General features: G+C 32.5%; 1 protein-coding gene across 18 annotated transcripts in view; it reads right to left on the reverse strand.

The window, feature by feature from the left end:
* Positions 1-15,127, reverse strand: part of STXBP5L (syntaxin binding protein 5 like) — a 374,297-nt gene that overhangs the window by 208,114 nt on the left and 151,056 nt on the right. For all 18 annotated transcript variants that reach the window (XM_021070284.1, XM_021070287.1, XM_021070297.1 and 15 more), the window contains 2 exons: positions 10,149-10,283; positions 2,953-3,016 (listed from right to left, as the gene is read on the reverse strand). In XM_021070284.1, the coding sequence (XP_020925943.1) occupies positions 2,953-3,016; positions 10,149-10,283 (199 nt within the window). The remainder of the gene's footprint in view (positions 1-2,952; positions 3,017-10,148; positions 10,284-15,127) is intronic.

Genomic DNA, 15,127 nt, shown 5'->3' on the forward strand with positions numbered 1-15,127 from the left:
ACTCAACAGTGAAAAGCTGAAAGCATTTCCTCTAAGATCAAGAAAAAGACAGTTATGCCCACTCTCACCACTTTTAATCAACTTAGTTCTGGAAGTCCTAGCCCCAACAATCATAGAATAAAAAGACATAAAAGGAATCCAAACTGAAGAAGTAAAATGTCACTGTTTGCAGATGAGATGATATTACACACAGAAAATTCTAAAGATGCTACCAGAAAACTACTCAAGCTCATCAATGAATTTGGTAAAGTTGCAGGTTACAACATTAACACACAGAAATCTCTTACATTTCTACAAACAAAATGTAAGAAACACAAATTAAGGAAACAATCCCAGTTACCATTGCATCAAAAAGAATAAAATACCTAGGAATAAACCTACTCATGGAGGCAAAAGATCTGTACTCCAAAAACTATAAGACACTGATAAAAGAAACTGAAGACAGCAGAAACACTTGGAAAGATACATACTATGTTCTTCGATTGGAAGAATCAATATTGTAAAAATGATCATACTACCCAAGGCAATCTACAGATTCAGTGCAATCCTGATCAAATTACCAATGGCAATTTTTCATAGAACTAGAACAAAAAAATTTAAAAATGTGCATGGAAACAGAAAAGAACCTGAATAGCCAAAGCAATTCTGAGAAGGAAAAATGGGACCAGAAGAATCAGGCTCCCTGACTTCAAACTATACTACAAAGCTGCACTCATAAAGACCATATGGTACTGGCACAAAAACAGAAATATAGATCAATGGAACAAGACAGAAAGCTCATAAACAAGCCCCCACACTTAAGGTCAATTAATTACATCAAAAGAGGCAAGAATATACAATGGAGAAAAGACAGTCTCTTCAACAAGTGGTGCTGGGAAAATTGGACAGCTACATGTAAAAGAATGAAATTAGAACATTCTCTAAAACCATATATAAAATAAATTCGAAATGGATTAAAGAGTTAAATTTAAGACTGGATATATAAAATTCCTAGAGGAATACATAGGCAGATCACTCTTTGATATAAATTGCAGCAATAATTTTTTGGATTTGTCTACTAGAGTAATGGAAATTTAAAAACAATAAACAAATGGAACCTAATTAATCTTAAAAGCTTTTGCACAGCAAAGGAAACCATAAACAAAACAAAAAGACAACCTATGGACTGAGAGAAAATATTTGCAAAAGATGTGACTGACAAGGGATTATTTGCAAAACATACAAACAGCTCTTATAGCTCAATATATAAAAACCCAACCCAATTAAAAAATGGGCAGAATATCTAAACATACATTTCTTCAAAGACAGAGGACCAACAGGCACCTGGAAAAATGCTCAATATTGCTCATTATTAGAAGTGCAAACCAAAACAAGAGTGAGGGATCACCTCACATCAGTCAGAATGACCATCATCAAAAAGACTGAGTTGCTATGCTGTACAGTAGAAAAAAAAATGTATTGGGGAAATAACAATTAGAAAAAAGAAGAGAAGTGAAAAAATAAAAAAAAATACTACATTATAACCACATGTAGTTTATCCCAGGGGGAAAAAAGACTATAAATAATAAATGCTAAAAAGAGTGTGGAGAAAAGAGGCCCTCCTACACTATTGATGGGAATGTAAATTTGTACACAGAGAACACTTTTGAGGTTCCTTAGAAAACTAAAAATAAAACTACCATATCAACCTGTAATCCCACTTCTAGACATATATCTGCAGGAAAAGTATAACTGGAAAAGATATATGCACCCCAATGTTCACTGCAGTACTACTTAAAATAGTAAAGACATGGAAACAACCATGTCTAAATGTCCATCAATAGATGAATAAAGAATATGTGATATATATACAGAATGGAATACTACTCATCCATAAAAAAGAATGAAATAAAGTCATTTGCAACAACATGGATGGACAAAGAGATTATCATACTAAGTCAAGTAAACCAAAGATAAATACCATATGATATCCCTTATATGTAGAATCTAGAAAAAATATACAAATGAACTTATTTTCAAAACAAAAACAGAATTACAAATACAGAAAACAAACTTATGGTTACCAAAGGGGAAAAGGAAGAGGGATAAATCAGGGGGTTTAGATTAACATACACATACTACTATATATAAGAGAGACAACCAACAAGGACCTACTGTATAGCAAAAGGTACTAGATGCTCAGCATCTAGTAATAACCAATAAAGGATAAGAATCTGAAAAATATGTAAATATATGTATAACAATCACTTTGTTGTACACCTGAAACTAACACAAAACTGTAAATCAACTATTCTTCAATAAAGAAAAAAAAGTAATTTAACAATAAATAAATAAATAAAGCACCAGAACTATACTAAATAATTTATTCAGGTGTTTTACATAGTATTTAGCAAAAATTATATACCTGAAGAAACAACATTTGTAATGAAAGTGATACTTTAGATCTCATGTTATCAACTTTGTTTCCTTATCATAAAGGAAAATTATCAATACTCAAAATTAATAAGGACTATTTCTTTAATCTAAGAATATTATGTGGGCATTAGCTATTTATAAAATTAAGACTGGTTAAGTTATGATTACTTAATATTGGTCATTCATCAGTACCATTACTGAACAGCAGAGAGCAAATGTTTAAGAATATCGATAATCATATTTTTAAGTTCAAGTATAGATATTTGAAAACCAAAGTTGTTCTATGTTACATGCCACCTTCAAATTCTAGAATTAAATATAAACTTTAGGAAAGTGAAACTAAAGATTTAATTTGAGACCATTATTAGTATAAATCATTCATTCATTTGCTCATTCATTCATTCAATGTATTTTAATTTTAATTTACACTGAATGCTATGAACTGTGCAAGATGCTAGGTATAAAACAACAGTAAAAAACACCTTTATTCAAGAATGAGAGTAATAAATTCAAGAATAATGGTATTGTAATACTCACTTTCCCTTCATCTCTTGGGCTGTCACTTAAGTGTACAACTGGACCTGGATGAGTCTTTGTGGATCTGTTAAATCAATTCAATAATTTAAAAAACATTAAAACACCTTACTGTTAGAAACTGGAAAAAAATAAGATTATACTGGAATACACTCCTAATAGTCTGGAGTTTAGCTTATATTGATTTGAGGTTTTGGTTGTTTTTCTTAAAGACTTCTTTCTCCTACCAACAGTTGAAATCTGTTTTTTGGTTGTTTTTTTTTAAATCAAGTTTAAGAACATAGATCTACAGAACAATGGGATTCTTCATTATCTTATATGCTTATATGTTGCTAGATCTGGCTCTCTGAAAATCTGAGAATGAACTTTTACTTCTACAGACAACAGTACTTACACAGCACAAGGCTGGTGTTACAAAACTACTTCAATCAAATTGCAAAGAACATACTTAATTTAAAATTTCTTTTGACTATAAATCTCTAATTTTGCTCCTAAAGAAAGTACAGTCACTCCTTTGATTTACAAAGAAACTCTAGTGATAATCAACTTAAAGAAAACTGAGATACCAGGGAAACCTAGTTCGCTGGTTATGTCTCATTTATCTGGTTAACCAGGGTAGTCGACAACAGTCTAAGAGCATAATGCTAAAGAGATCATTGCTCTGTCAATCTGACTTTAAATTTATTCTATTCTAATATCTGGTATGTCTTTTATGTTTCCTACTCTATGTTGAATATGATTATGCCATGGTTAAATATATGAACTGATATGACATAGACTATTATTGCTCATTTTCTATATCCTTTCTTCAATGACCTAATAGTGCCAGATTAACTCTATTATAAGTATATTGATAGTTTATTTATTGACATAGGATATTGACATAATTTATTTCTTCAGCACACATGAAAAACATCAAATATTCTACATAAAACAATAAAGAAGATATAAATTTTAGAAATTCTTTGGAATCAGACAAAAGTGACAAATTAAGTAACTCCAGGTTCCCTAGATACTGACTCCTCAGAGTAACTCAGAGAAATAAATATATATTTGTTAGATATTTTGTTAGTGGTTTTAACCTAAATTTTTTCACTTAAAAATAGAGGCAGTACTGAACTCACTGAATAATTATTAAAGGTTAGAAAAAAATATATATATATGTATATATATATATATATGGCACCTAATACATTGTCATATAGTGCCCAATAAATAGTATGTATTATGATTGTTGTAAACCACTGCAATAATTAGAAAACAGAGTTATTGTTTGCATTCCAGGATATATGCAGGACAAAAACTAAACAAGCCTTAATAAAAAGTTCACAGAGTTTTTTTGCAATCCTCCATGTTTATATGTAATATATCACTGACATATAAATGCAGCACTTTATTACAATAAAAATGCCTCTGATAAAAGCCAATGTACTTCGATTACCTTTGGTAACTAATTACACCTAACAAACCACAAATCCCTGTCTCTTGAGTTTGATTTGAATAATAAATACCAGAGTACTCCAGGATAAACTAGTGAATGTAAAAGGTATTTCACATGGTGTTCCAAAGAAAAAAATTGGGGAAACCCTGAATTAAAGTTAAATATCTCTTCTTTTTTATAGCATTTCTTAGAGCCATAATATGCACATTAGCACTGCCAATCTTCAATATTTTCCAAAATTATTGGTCTATAGTCTCTTCTTTCATTGAACCTCTATTGAGGGAAAGACTGAAATATAGTTTGAGAAACACTTGTTAGACCACACCTGAGACTCTTCCATTTAGCTTATAAGACTCTGTAAAACTATCTCAAGTTCAGAAAATAATCTAGAATTAAATGTCAGTTATTTGTAATAAGTTTTTCAGACTATAGAAGAAAATTTTTTTAATTAAAAAACCCTGAAACTCAGAATAAAAATTAAGAGGAAAAATCTCTCATTATTTCACTGCCTAGATATGATTGTTAACGTTTTGATATATTTTTTCTGACTTTTCCCCTAACATTAAACTTTTAAAAACTACCAAGCATTCCTTGCAAACATTATGGCCATTAGAAACTGACTTTAAAAAGCAACTGTGTACTCTGAATTCTGTAAATCCTGTAAAAAATTACTTGGACAGAATTATCAATAAACTTAAATTCATAGGCTAATCATCTGAACAATGTCCAGCAATTCTTATAACATTTCTATTTATTTCTCTTCCTCCTGTTCACTACAATGGCTTCTTGATAGATTTCTTTATGGACTTTTTTCCTCCCAGTATCTTAAATATTGGTATTCCTTGGTATTCTACCCTAGACTGCAATCTGTTCTCATATTACATATGGTCATGAATTCGAGAGCCCAGAAGCCAGGCAGGTACTGCAAAGGAGTTCAGTAGGCTGAGTAAGAACCGTGCCACTACCTACAAATTTGCTACCTTATTTGTTTATTTTTCATTTTTTATTTTTGCTTTTTAGGGCCACAATTGCAGCATATGGAGGTTCCCAGGCTAGGAGTCAAATTGGAGCCTATGCCATAGCCACAGCAATGCAGAATCCAAGGCGCATATGAAATCTACACCACAGCTCATAGTAATGCTGGATCCCTGACCCACTGAGTGAGGCCAGGGATCAAACCTGCATCCTCATGGATACTAGCTGGATTCATTTCCACGGCACCACAATGGGAATTCCCGCTACCTCTTTAATATATTCTCTTCATGCACAATCTCATATATTCTCATAGTTTCAATGACCACATAAATTCTGCTCTTATTAAGTTCACATCTATATAATCCACTCCCTACCATTCTCCTATATGAAATTCATTTGAATATTTTAACAACATATACAGCTCAACCTATCTAATATAAACTCATATCTTATTCTAAACCTACTCAATCTCCTGTATTCTTTCACTAAATGGGACCCTTATCTATACAGTTGCTTAAGTCAAACACTTTGAGATCACTTTTAATTCTCTTATTATTCTTACATCTTTCCACAATACCCAAATAATGCCTCTTTCGACTTCTATTTCTTTAATATGCCAGCTTATTTCCAGTCCGAAATCCACTGTAATTTTTGCCGAGAATACAGTATTTTCTCTCTTCAATCATTTCACCAGCTATTGCATTTGGATTAGAATTCCTAAATGCAAATTTGGTCAATTCTCTGCTTAAAACTCTTTGAAAGCTAGGTCCTGATCTTAGATAAAATCCACATGCTCAAACTGGCTTACGAGCTTTTCATACTATATACTTGATTACCTATCTTCTCACTGTTAACTCTTGCTATCCTTTCCCCCAGCCTTTTCGACCAGCTACAAAATTTCTGTGCATAGAACACAAACTCTCTTACATTCTATCTTTTAAATCTCCTCTTCCTAGAAAACCCTCTCCCCCAATTCTCCACTCATTTAACTGAAACACATCCTTGAATTTCATGGATGTAATTTCCTTCACAGACACTTCTCTGAGACATCATGTCTATATTAGGTATCATTCTTAAGGAATTGCCATGTTATATTTCCAATATACTATAATTGCCTTTTTACTTAATCTCACCTTTATTAGACTGAAAGCCCTAAGAAGAGAGAAACTGTGGCTTCTCAATTTACACTTTTTTCCAGAATCTAGAATATCATGGTGCTCAATAAATATATCTGAAGACTATTAAACTTACATTAATAATTTAATCTAAATTTCATGCTCAAAGTTTAATCACATGCAGAAAAAAAATGGTTATGTTTTTTAAAAAGCTAGAGCTGTCCTGCGGAAACAGATATTTCTGTGCTATAACCTGGAATATATTTTCGCATGTAAAATTTTTTAATGTTGGTTTTGTTTTATACTACTATTTTATAAGATATTCTACAAACACTATAATTTCTACAAACATCACAAAGATGGCTTCGAGTTTCTAAATAACCAATATATACATTAAAGGAATACTAATTATTTATAATTATGGAAATTGCCTACAATTAAATTAAAAGACTTCACTAAAAATAGAAACAAGCTGGAGTTCCTACTGTGGCACAGTGGAAACAAATACGACTAGGAACCATGAGGTTGCGGGTTTGATCCCCAGCCTTGCTCAGTGGGTTAAGGATCCAGCATTGCCATGAGCTATGGTGTAAGTCTCAGACAAGGCTCTGATCTGGCATTGCTATGGCTGTGGTGTAGCCTGGCAGCAACAGCTCAGATTCCAACCTTAGCCTGGAAACATCCATATGCCACGAGTGAAGCCCCAAAAAGATAAAAAGACAAAAAAAAAAAAAAAAAGAAACAAGCTAAAAAATAACAAGCATTGAATTAAGTACTTCAAGTCAGAACTTAAAATAGAAATAATCTCACAAATCTCAAAGATAATTCTGCATTTGTCATACTTTAAAAATTTATTGTTAAAATTTGTTTAAAATTCTGTTTATAAAATAACTCTTCTTAATTCAACATATTTCCTTATTACAATATACCCTTGACACATATTAATAAGTGGCATGCATTTCCTAATGTTTTTCAAGAGGCAAAGAGTAATTAAAAGACTGTTCTGGATTATTAGAAGTTTGCATTTAAAACTAAATCTAGGAGTTCCCGTCATGGTGCAGTGGTTAACAAACCTGACTAGGAACCGTGAGGTTGTGGGTTCGATCCCTGGCCTCGCTCAGTGGGTTAAGGATCTGGTGTTGCCGTGAGCTCTGGTGTAGTCACAGATGCAACTGGATCCCGCATTGCTGTGGCTCTGGCATAGGCTGTGGGTACAGCCCCGATTAGACCCCTAGCCTGGGAACCTCCATATGCCACAGGCGTGGCCCTAGAAAAGACAAAAAAACTAAATTAAATATATCAAAATGGGGCTCTAACTCCATAGAACATGCTTTTGGAAATGTGGTCTAAATAAAGCAAGAAAGAGTCAAGAGGTAAGATGGCTAATAATTTCTTGGGAATACTTCAAGGTCATTTTCAGAGGCATGTACAATTATATAAAACACTGGATTTATATAAATGGTAGATTCTATACTGAATCACATGTGTAAAATCATATTGTGAAAAATGAAAGTGTCTTATTTCTTTCATTTCTCCTAACTTTATTCTCCTTTATAACATATATTTTAAACCCTTCATTAGTCCTAAAATCATAAGTATGGACTATGTAAATACATACAGGGTATAAGTCATAGTTTAGGTAGTATTTTTTTAAACTATGAAATGGATTCAAGTAAATGAATATAGAAACAACACTGCAAGAGTGGTGAAATATTTGATCTGTTTAAATAATAAACTTCTTAATTAGTTTAGTAGCATTCAACTGAACTGAAATGATACATCTATACATCTGTTACTATTTGTACTAATATTAAATTGATATAAAATATATGTAATTTGATCTCTGAAGTATACTTGTGTCTTTATCAATCTCCTATAACAATATTATGAAAACAAATATTACATTCAACCCAATTTAATGCTTTGATAGAACTATGATTATAGGGGGAAAAAACCTTTCCCAAATATCTGAAAAAATAAATAAATTTTTGGGAGACACATAACTGTTTATAGGATACCTGTTTTTAAAAATACACACACAGGGAGTTCCCATTGTAGCTTAGTGGGTTAAGAACCTGACATAGTCTCCATGAGGACAAGGGTTTGATCCCTGGCCTCGCTCAGTCAAGTTAAGGATCTGGCATGCCACATGCTGCAGCTTAGGTTGCAGATGTGGCTCAGATCTGGTGTTGCTACAGTTGTGGCATAGGCTTGCAGCTGCAGCTTCACTTTGACTCCTAGCCCAGGAAACTCCACATGCTGCAGGTGTGGCTGTAAAAAGGATATATACATATATATATATGTATGTGTATATATATATATATACACACATACACACACACACAGAATACTAAAATATTTATAAGCAAAATAGCTCATACCAATTATAATTATAATTGAAAGCTAAGTCAATGGGATGTGTAACTATATATCATACTAATTTTTAAGAATGCCATTAGTTATTTAGTAGCCACTCTGTGGAAAGCACCAAAATAAGCCAAATATGAAGAAAAAGAGAGCAATGAACAAGGATTCTGCTATGGAGCAGTTCTTAATCTAATGAGAAAGAATTATCATAATTTAGAAAAAAAAAAACCATCTGGAGTTCCTGCCATGGCACAGTTGGTTAAGAATCAAACTGAAGGGGCTCAGGTTGCAGCTGCAGGTTGGATTCAATCCCTAGCCCAGGAACTTCCATATGTCACTGTTGTGGCCATAAAAAGAAACAAAAAAGCATTTGGATATAATATAAGAATACAACTAGTAACAACCTTCTTACGCATATACATTGAAACATTGGAAATAGAGAATAGCAGATTTATTATAATACCGTAGTAGAGTTTCAGGAAATAGGCTGTTTTAATCAGAATTTCTGGAAAACTATTATGCAACTTAGAATTTGTATATGTAAGAGAGAGAATGGGGCAACCTCAAGTCAAACATATCTTATTAAAGACCTAATATGTACAGTGTATAAACTCTTATTAGAGAAATACTATTTTTTCAATTAATACATTGACCAAGAGAATTGTTTGTGTATATTCTACAGAAGATGGCTTAGAATTCCATTAAGCATGACATTTGAGGGATTTCACATTTTACATGTGAAAAAATATGAATATCAGTGCCAGAGTGAAGGTGGTGATTGCCAAAAACCATATACCCAAAGAGCTGTATATATCACCACATGATGAACTGATTCTTCTTGGAACCCAGAACAATATGCTAATGAGGCAAATGAAGAATAAGTTACCGGTATTTGAAAATACACATATTCATGATTACACACTGATTATGATTAGTTTTACATAAAACAAGATGTAATCACAATTCCCTGCCACTCCCACTAGAAGTGGCTACATAAAGTCTGACTACAAAGAAATGATTCCATGAATAACTTTTAGAATAAGCCTTACTATATTATCATCAAATTTTGCATACATAATAACTGTTAATTATTTACAGTATTTGGAAAGCATAAAGTTGACATGTTAATACTGTATCTATTTTTAAAAGCCTTTATGTTTTTAAATCATTTTAGCTGAACTTCTCACTCAAATTAATCATAAATTAGCTTAGATGTTTCAAACAACTCTGCAATTTGATGAATGTTACATAACCACAGAAGTATTTAATCTAAATAAAGTAGTATTCAAGTTCAAACTTACAGTTCAATTGCCTTGTTCCACATGATAACATATCCAGAAAGAATGAAAGACTCAATATTTACAATATGTGTATTTCCTCTTTCTGTTCCAACATAGAGCCATTTACTCTGGAAAGGTAGATGACAGTAAGTAATTCTGAAAGAAAGAAAATTACAATTAAAATATCTAAATTTTATATCTGGGCAGCATTATATTTTCCCTACTGTTATGTAGTGAAAACTATATAAATAATAAAATGTACTATATACTCAAGTAGCACTTAGCTATTAGTAGAGGTTATAGGATAAAAAACAACAGCATATCATTAAAAACAATAATATAATAAGAATCACTACTAAATAAGTGTCTAACATGGGCACTGATATATATTATTTCTAATTCTGAAAACAGCACTTTAAGACAGATATATATTTCTGTTTTACAAAGAGGAAACTGAGCCCAAGAATTTTCACTTTTATCTTGCCTAGGACTGACAGCTAATATGTGGCAAAACTGGGATTCAAATCCATTCCTGTTTCGCTGCAAAATTACCATCTTTCTACCAAGATACATTGTTTGCTTGTTTGTTTGTTTTTTCAGTAATATTTACTTCAAATAGAAATTAGGTATATATGAAATAGACATTTCAGAGTTCTCAGAGAGTTTGTACCTTTGTTTATATGAGATGATAAATTATTTATTTTTATTCTAATGCTTGGCATCTAAGTAGTACAAAGGAAAAGTATAGGGTCAGAGATTCATTATACTGGTCCTTTATTTCTTTATTTTTGGTACTGTCTTCATCTCCACAATGGGCTTTCTGACCAATTCTGGGAAACTGCTCCATGGCCAAAGCAACTATGACTCCTACATAAGAAATCTGGGAAGAGAGTCATCTATCCACAGCATCATCCTCTTTTGTAGTTTGGCCTACTTACGCTCCTTAAACACTCTTAAAAAGACAAGAGGGATAAGTTCACAGTTATCCCTTGTCAGAACTTGTTATTAAATCATATTTTGTAGAATGTTCTCATAAAAGGAGCTCTAGTAAATTGTCAGAAGAGCAGAACAGAATTATAACACCAGGCAGACAGAACAATATGAAAAAAAAGGAAATGAATGGTAAGTTTAACAAAAAGATTCCATCTTGTACCTATTTATGTAAAAGTAAACATCTAGTCTATCAAATTTATATTTTCAGTCTGGTTCAATGACTTTCTCTGCACCAAACTTTGCCCATTCAAAAGTATTCAGTTGCACACTACATTCAAAAAAAGTAGAAGTCTTATTACTACATACGCATTTACAGAGTTAATTGACAATCTAATTAAACATGTATGATATTGGACAATTCTGATTAAAACCTAAAGTCTAGAACTGCTGTTGTCAAAAGACATTTAATAATGTTCCAAAGGGAATAAGTTAATGGCCATGTTTCTAGGTAATGAACAATCTATTTGCATTTCAATCTATGTAGAAAGAGGAAACATTTTACAAAGTATTTAAGATCACTCTTTCTGAATATAGGAAAAGTTAAAAAAAAACATTAATCCTATAAAAGTAGACACAAATTTGGGAGTTAGGTAGAAAAGGAGCAGATTTCAATATTACATAGTCATTTATAAAGAAGAAAAGTCCAAGAACTGCCAGGTTTCAGTAATGAGACCTGAAGCAAGCAGCTAAATTTCAATATAGAAGACTTTTTAGTATGTACAATAACAGTGGAATACATAAAGAGCCAAACAGAATTATAAATATTTCTTGAGCCATTACTACTCTATTCCTCATTCTTATTGATAAAAACTAGAACCTTGATGACAAAAGGGTTCCATCTTATATCTGATGACCAAGAGACAGGTAGAGGTTAAACAAGTAAGAAAGATTCCAAGACTTAATACGAACCCAATGAAAACATTAATTTGAAAAGATACATGCACCACTATATTCATTGAGGCATAACTGACAATAGCCAAGATATGGGAGCAATGTAAGTGGCCATCAATAGATTAATGGATGAAGAAGATGTGGTATGTATACACAATGGATTATTACCAATACTAAAAAAGAATGAAATCTTGCCATTTGTGAAAACATAGATGGCCCTCTTCCTAAGTGAAATAAGTCAGACATAAAGACAAGTATTATATGATTTCACTTATATGTGGTAAAAAAACAAAACAAAACAAAAAAAAACAAATTAACAAACCAGAAATGGAGTCATACATATAGGGAACAAATGGTTGCCAGAGTGGAGGGAGGTGGTGTGATGAGTAAAAGAGGTGAGGGAAATTAAGAGGTTCAAACTTTCAGTTACCAAATAAATGAGTCCTAGGTGTGAAATGTACAGCATGGGAAATATAGTCAGTGATGTTATATCTGTCATCTTTGTAGGTGACAGATGACAACTAAACTTATCATGGTGATCATTACATACAGAAATATCAAATCACTGTGTTGTTCACCAGGAACTAATATAGTGTTGTAGGTTAATTATACTTTTTCTTTTACTTAGTGTATATATATAATTATGGATGTTCACTAAACTTACTGTCATAATCATTCCATGATACATGTAAGTCAAATCATATCTTAAACTTATATATACGTCCATATGTCAATTTTATCTCAATAATGTTCTGAAGAAAAAAAGAAATTGAAACCTAAGGACAACCAATCATAAAAAGTCAACTAGCTTTCCTCAAATAAAGCAACTATTTAAGCTATAAGCAATCAAATAATTTCCTGTTTTGCTTTCGTGTCTTATCCATAAAACTCTTGCCCAGCTCCTATCTGTGGAGCAATCTTATCCACTACTGATTGGCACTTCCCAATTCAAATTGATTTTGTTCAAATAAACTCTTAAATTTTTTTTAAAAGTAATGTGATTTACTTAATATGATTGACATGTATAAAGGAGAGGGCATGACTCCTTGTCATGTGTATTTGGTAACCCTAAGAGTGACTAATCAATATCCTTATAGAACTTTATTGTATTTAATAGTTACATTTTCATTTATAATGTATTCCTACCACCGCCACCTACAAGACAAAGAATTTTCTATTATATGTGAGCTTTGGAAAAATAATGTTGTTCGTATATCCACATTCACTATCATTCTTCTATAGTAAATCATCCAAGACATTCTTAGTCTTCCATCCATTCACCCATTTACTCAAACTTCACTGAGTAATTCTTTTAAAAAAAGTACTGTCCTTGATTACAAAACACTGGTTTTCCTTCAAAGAAAGTAACAGCTAATAAAGAGATAAGGCAAATTAACAAGTAAGAAAAATAAAAGTAAAATGTGTTAATTACTATAAAGAATTCAAAGGAGGGAGTCGTTAATCCCAGTAAGGGAAATCAAGGAAAGCTAATGTAGAAAACTGTATTTATTTTTTTGTTTGGTGGGGTAGGGGTCTGGCTTTGTGCATGTCATGAGGAAGTTCTCAGTCCAAGGACTAAATCCAAGCCATAGCAGTGACAATGCCAAATCCTTAACCACTAGGCCACCAGGGAACTCCAGAAAACTGCATTTGAATTGGGCCATTAAAGATCAAATAACTCTGTAATTTGAGATATATATATATATTATATAAGCATATTAAGCAAACAAAAATACATGTTTCTCAAGCTTGAACAATACACAAACCTTCAAAAAATGTTGCTGATCCTCACTTTTGACTTACTTTTATAATTTCTTTAACTTATATATAAAAATAAGTATAAGCTCCTCATACTTATAGCTCTTATATACACATAAAAATACAAATTAAATACAAATAAAACTAAAGCTAGAATACAAATGACATTAATTTACATGAAAGATGAAATTTTTTATAAAAATAACTTCACAATATGGATACGGTTCTGATTGCACAAGTTCTTTTGAATTTGGTGTATCCATATTTGTTTTGTACTTCTCTTCTTCACTTGCCTCTATTTCAATAGCCTTAAATTCTGATCCATAGTACACCATCACATAATTTTACAATCTTCGGACCTGAATATAATACATGTGCATAGTGCATGGTATACTTTTTAAATAAACAACTGAAATCTACTTTGTGCCAACACAATCATAAATGCAACTATAACTTCAATATTGAAATCATACAGAAGTATCTTTATACAAAATAGTCTATTCAACTGATTCAGAATATTTCCATTAGTCTAATTATAAAAATAAAAAATATTACTGTAGTTCCCTTGTGGCTCAGCAGGTTAAGGGATCTGGTTGTTACCACTGCAGCTCGGGTCACTGCTGTGTCATGGGTTCAGTCTCTGGCCCAGCAACTTCCACACGCTGCGAGCATGGCAAAAATAAATAAATAAAATATTACAATCAGAAACGACTGTGGATAATTCACAACACAAAGACTATGCCCACAGGCCCTAGTTTGAGAAAAGCTGTCAGTACACAAGCCAAAAGGGATTGGCTTAAAATTACATAAACTATGCTGTATAAAATTTAGTGGAAGACTTTATTTAACTTTCAAACATCTTCCCCCTAAATCCTAACATAGTTCAATTTTGGTCTTACTCTTTGTCTAGATTCCAGGTGAAACTTCTAGCACCAGACATAATGACTCTAAGTCCAGTCCCTTCTACAAATTTTCTTTTATTTTTGGCCATGCCGCAGACATGTGGGTGCTCCCAGGACCAGGGATCAAACCCATGCCACAGCAGCGACCCAAGCCACAGCAGTGATAACACCAGATCTTTAACCAACTATGCCACAGGGAAACTCCCACTTGTATGATATTTATAATTATTCTTTTTTTTTTTTTTTTGTCTTTTTGCCATTTCTTGGGCTGCTCCCACGGCATATGGAGGTTCCCAGGCTAGGGGTCGAATCGGAGCTGTAGCCACTGGCCTATGCCAGAGCCACAGCAACTTGGGATCCGAGCCGCATCTGCGACCTACACCACAGCTCACGGCAATGCCAGATCATTAACCCACTGAGCAAGGGCAGGGATCAAACCCACAACCTCATGGTTCC

The sequence above is a fragment of the Sus scrofa genome, chromosome 13 (assembly GCF_000003025.6).
Source record: "Sus scrofa isolate TJ Tabasco breed Duroc chromosome 13, Sscrofa11.1, whole genome shotgun sequence".
Taxonomy (NCBI): Eukaryota; Metazoa; Chordata; class Mammalia; order Artiodactyla; family Suidae; genus Sus; species Sus scrofa.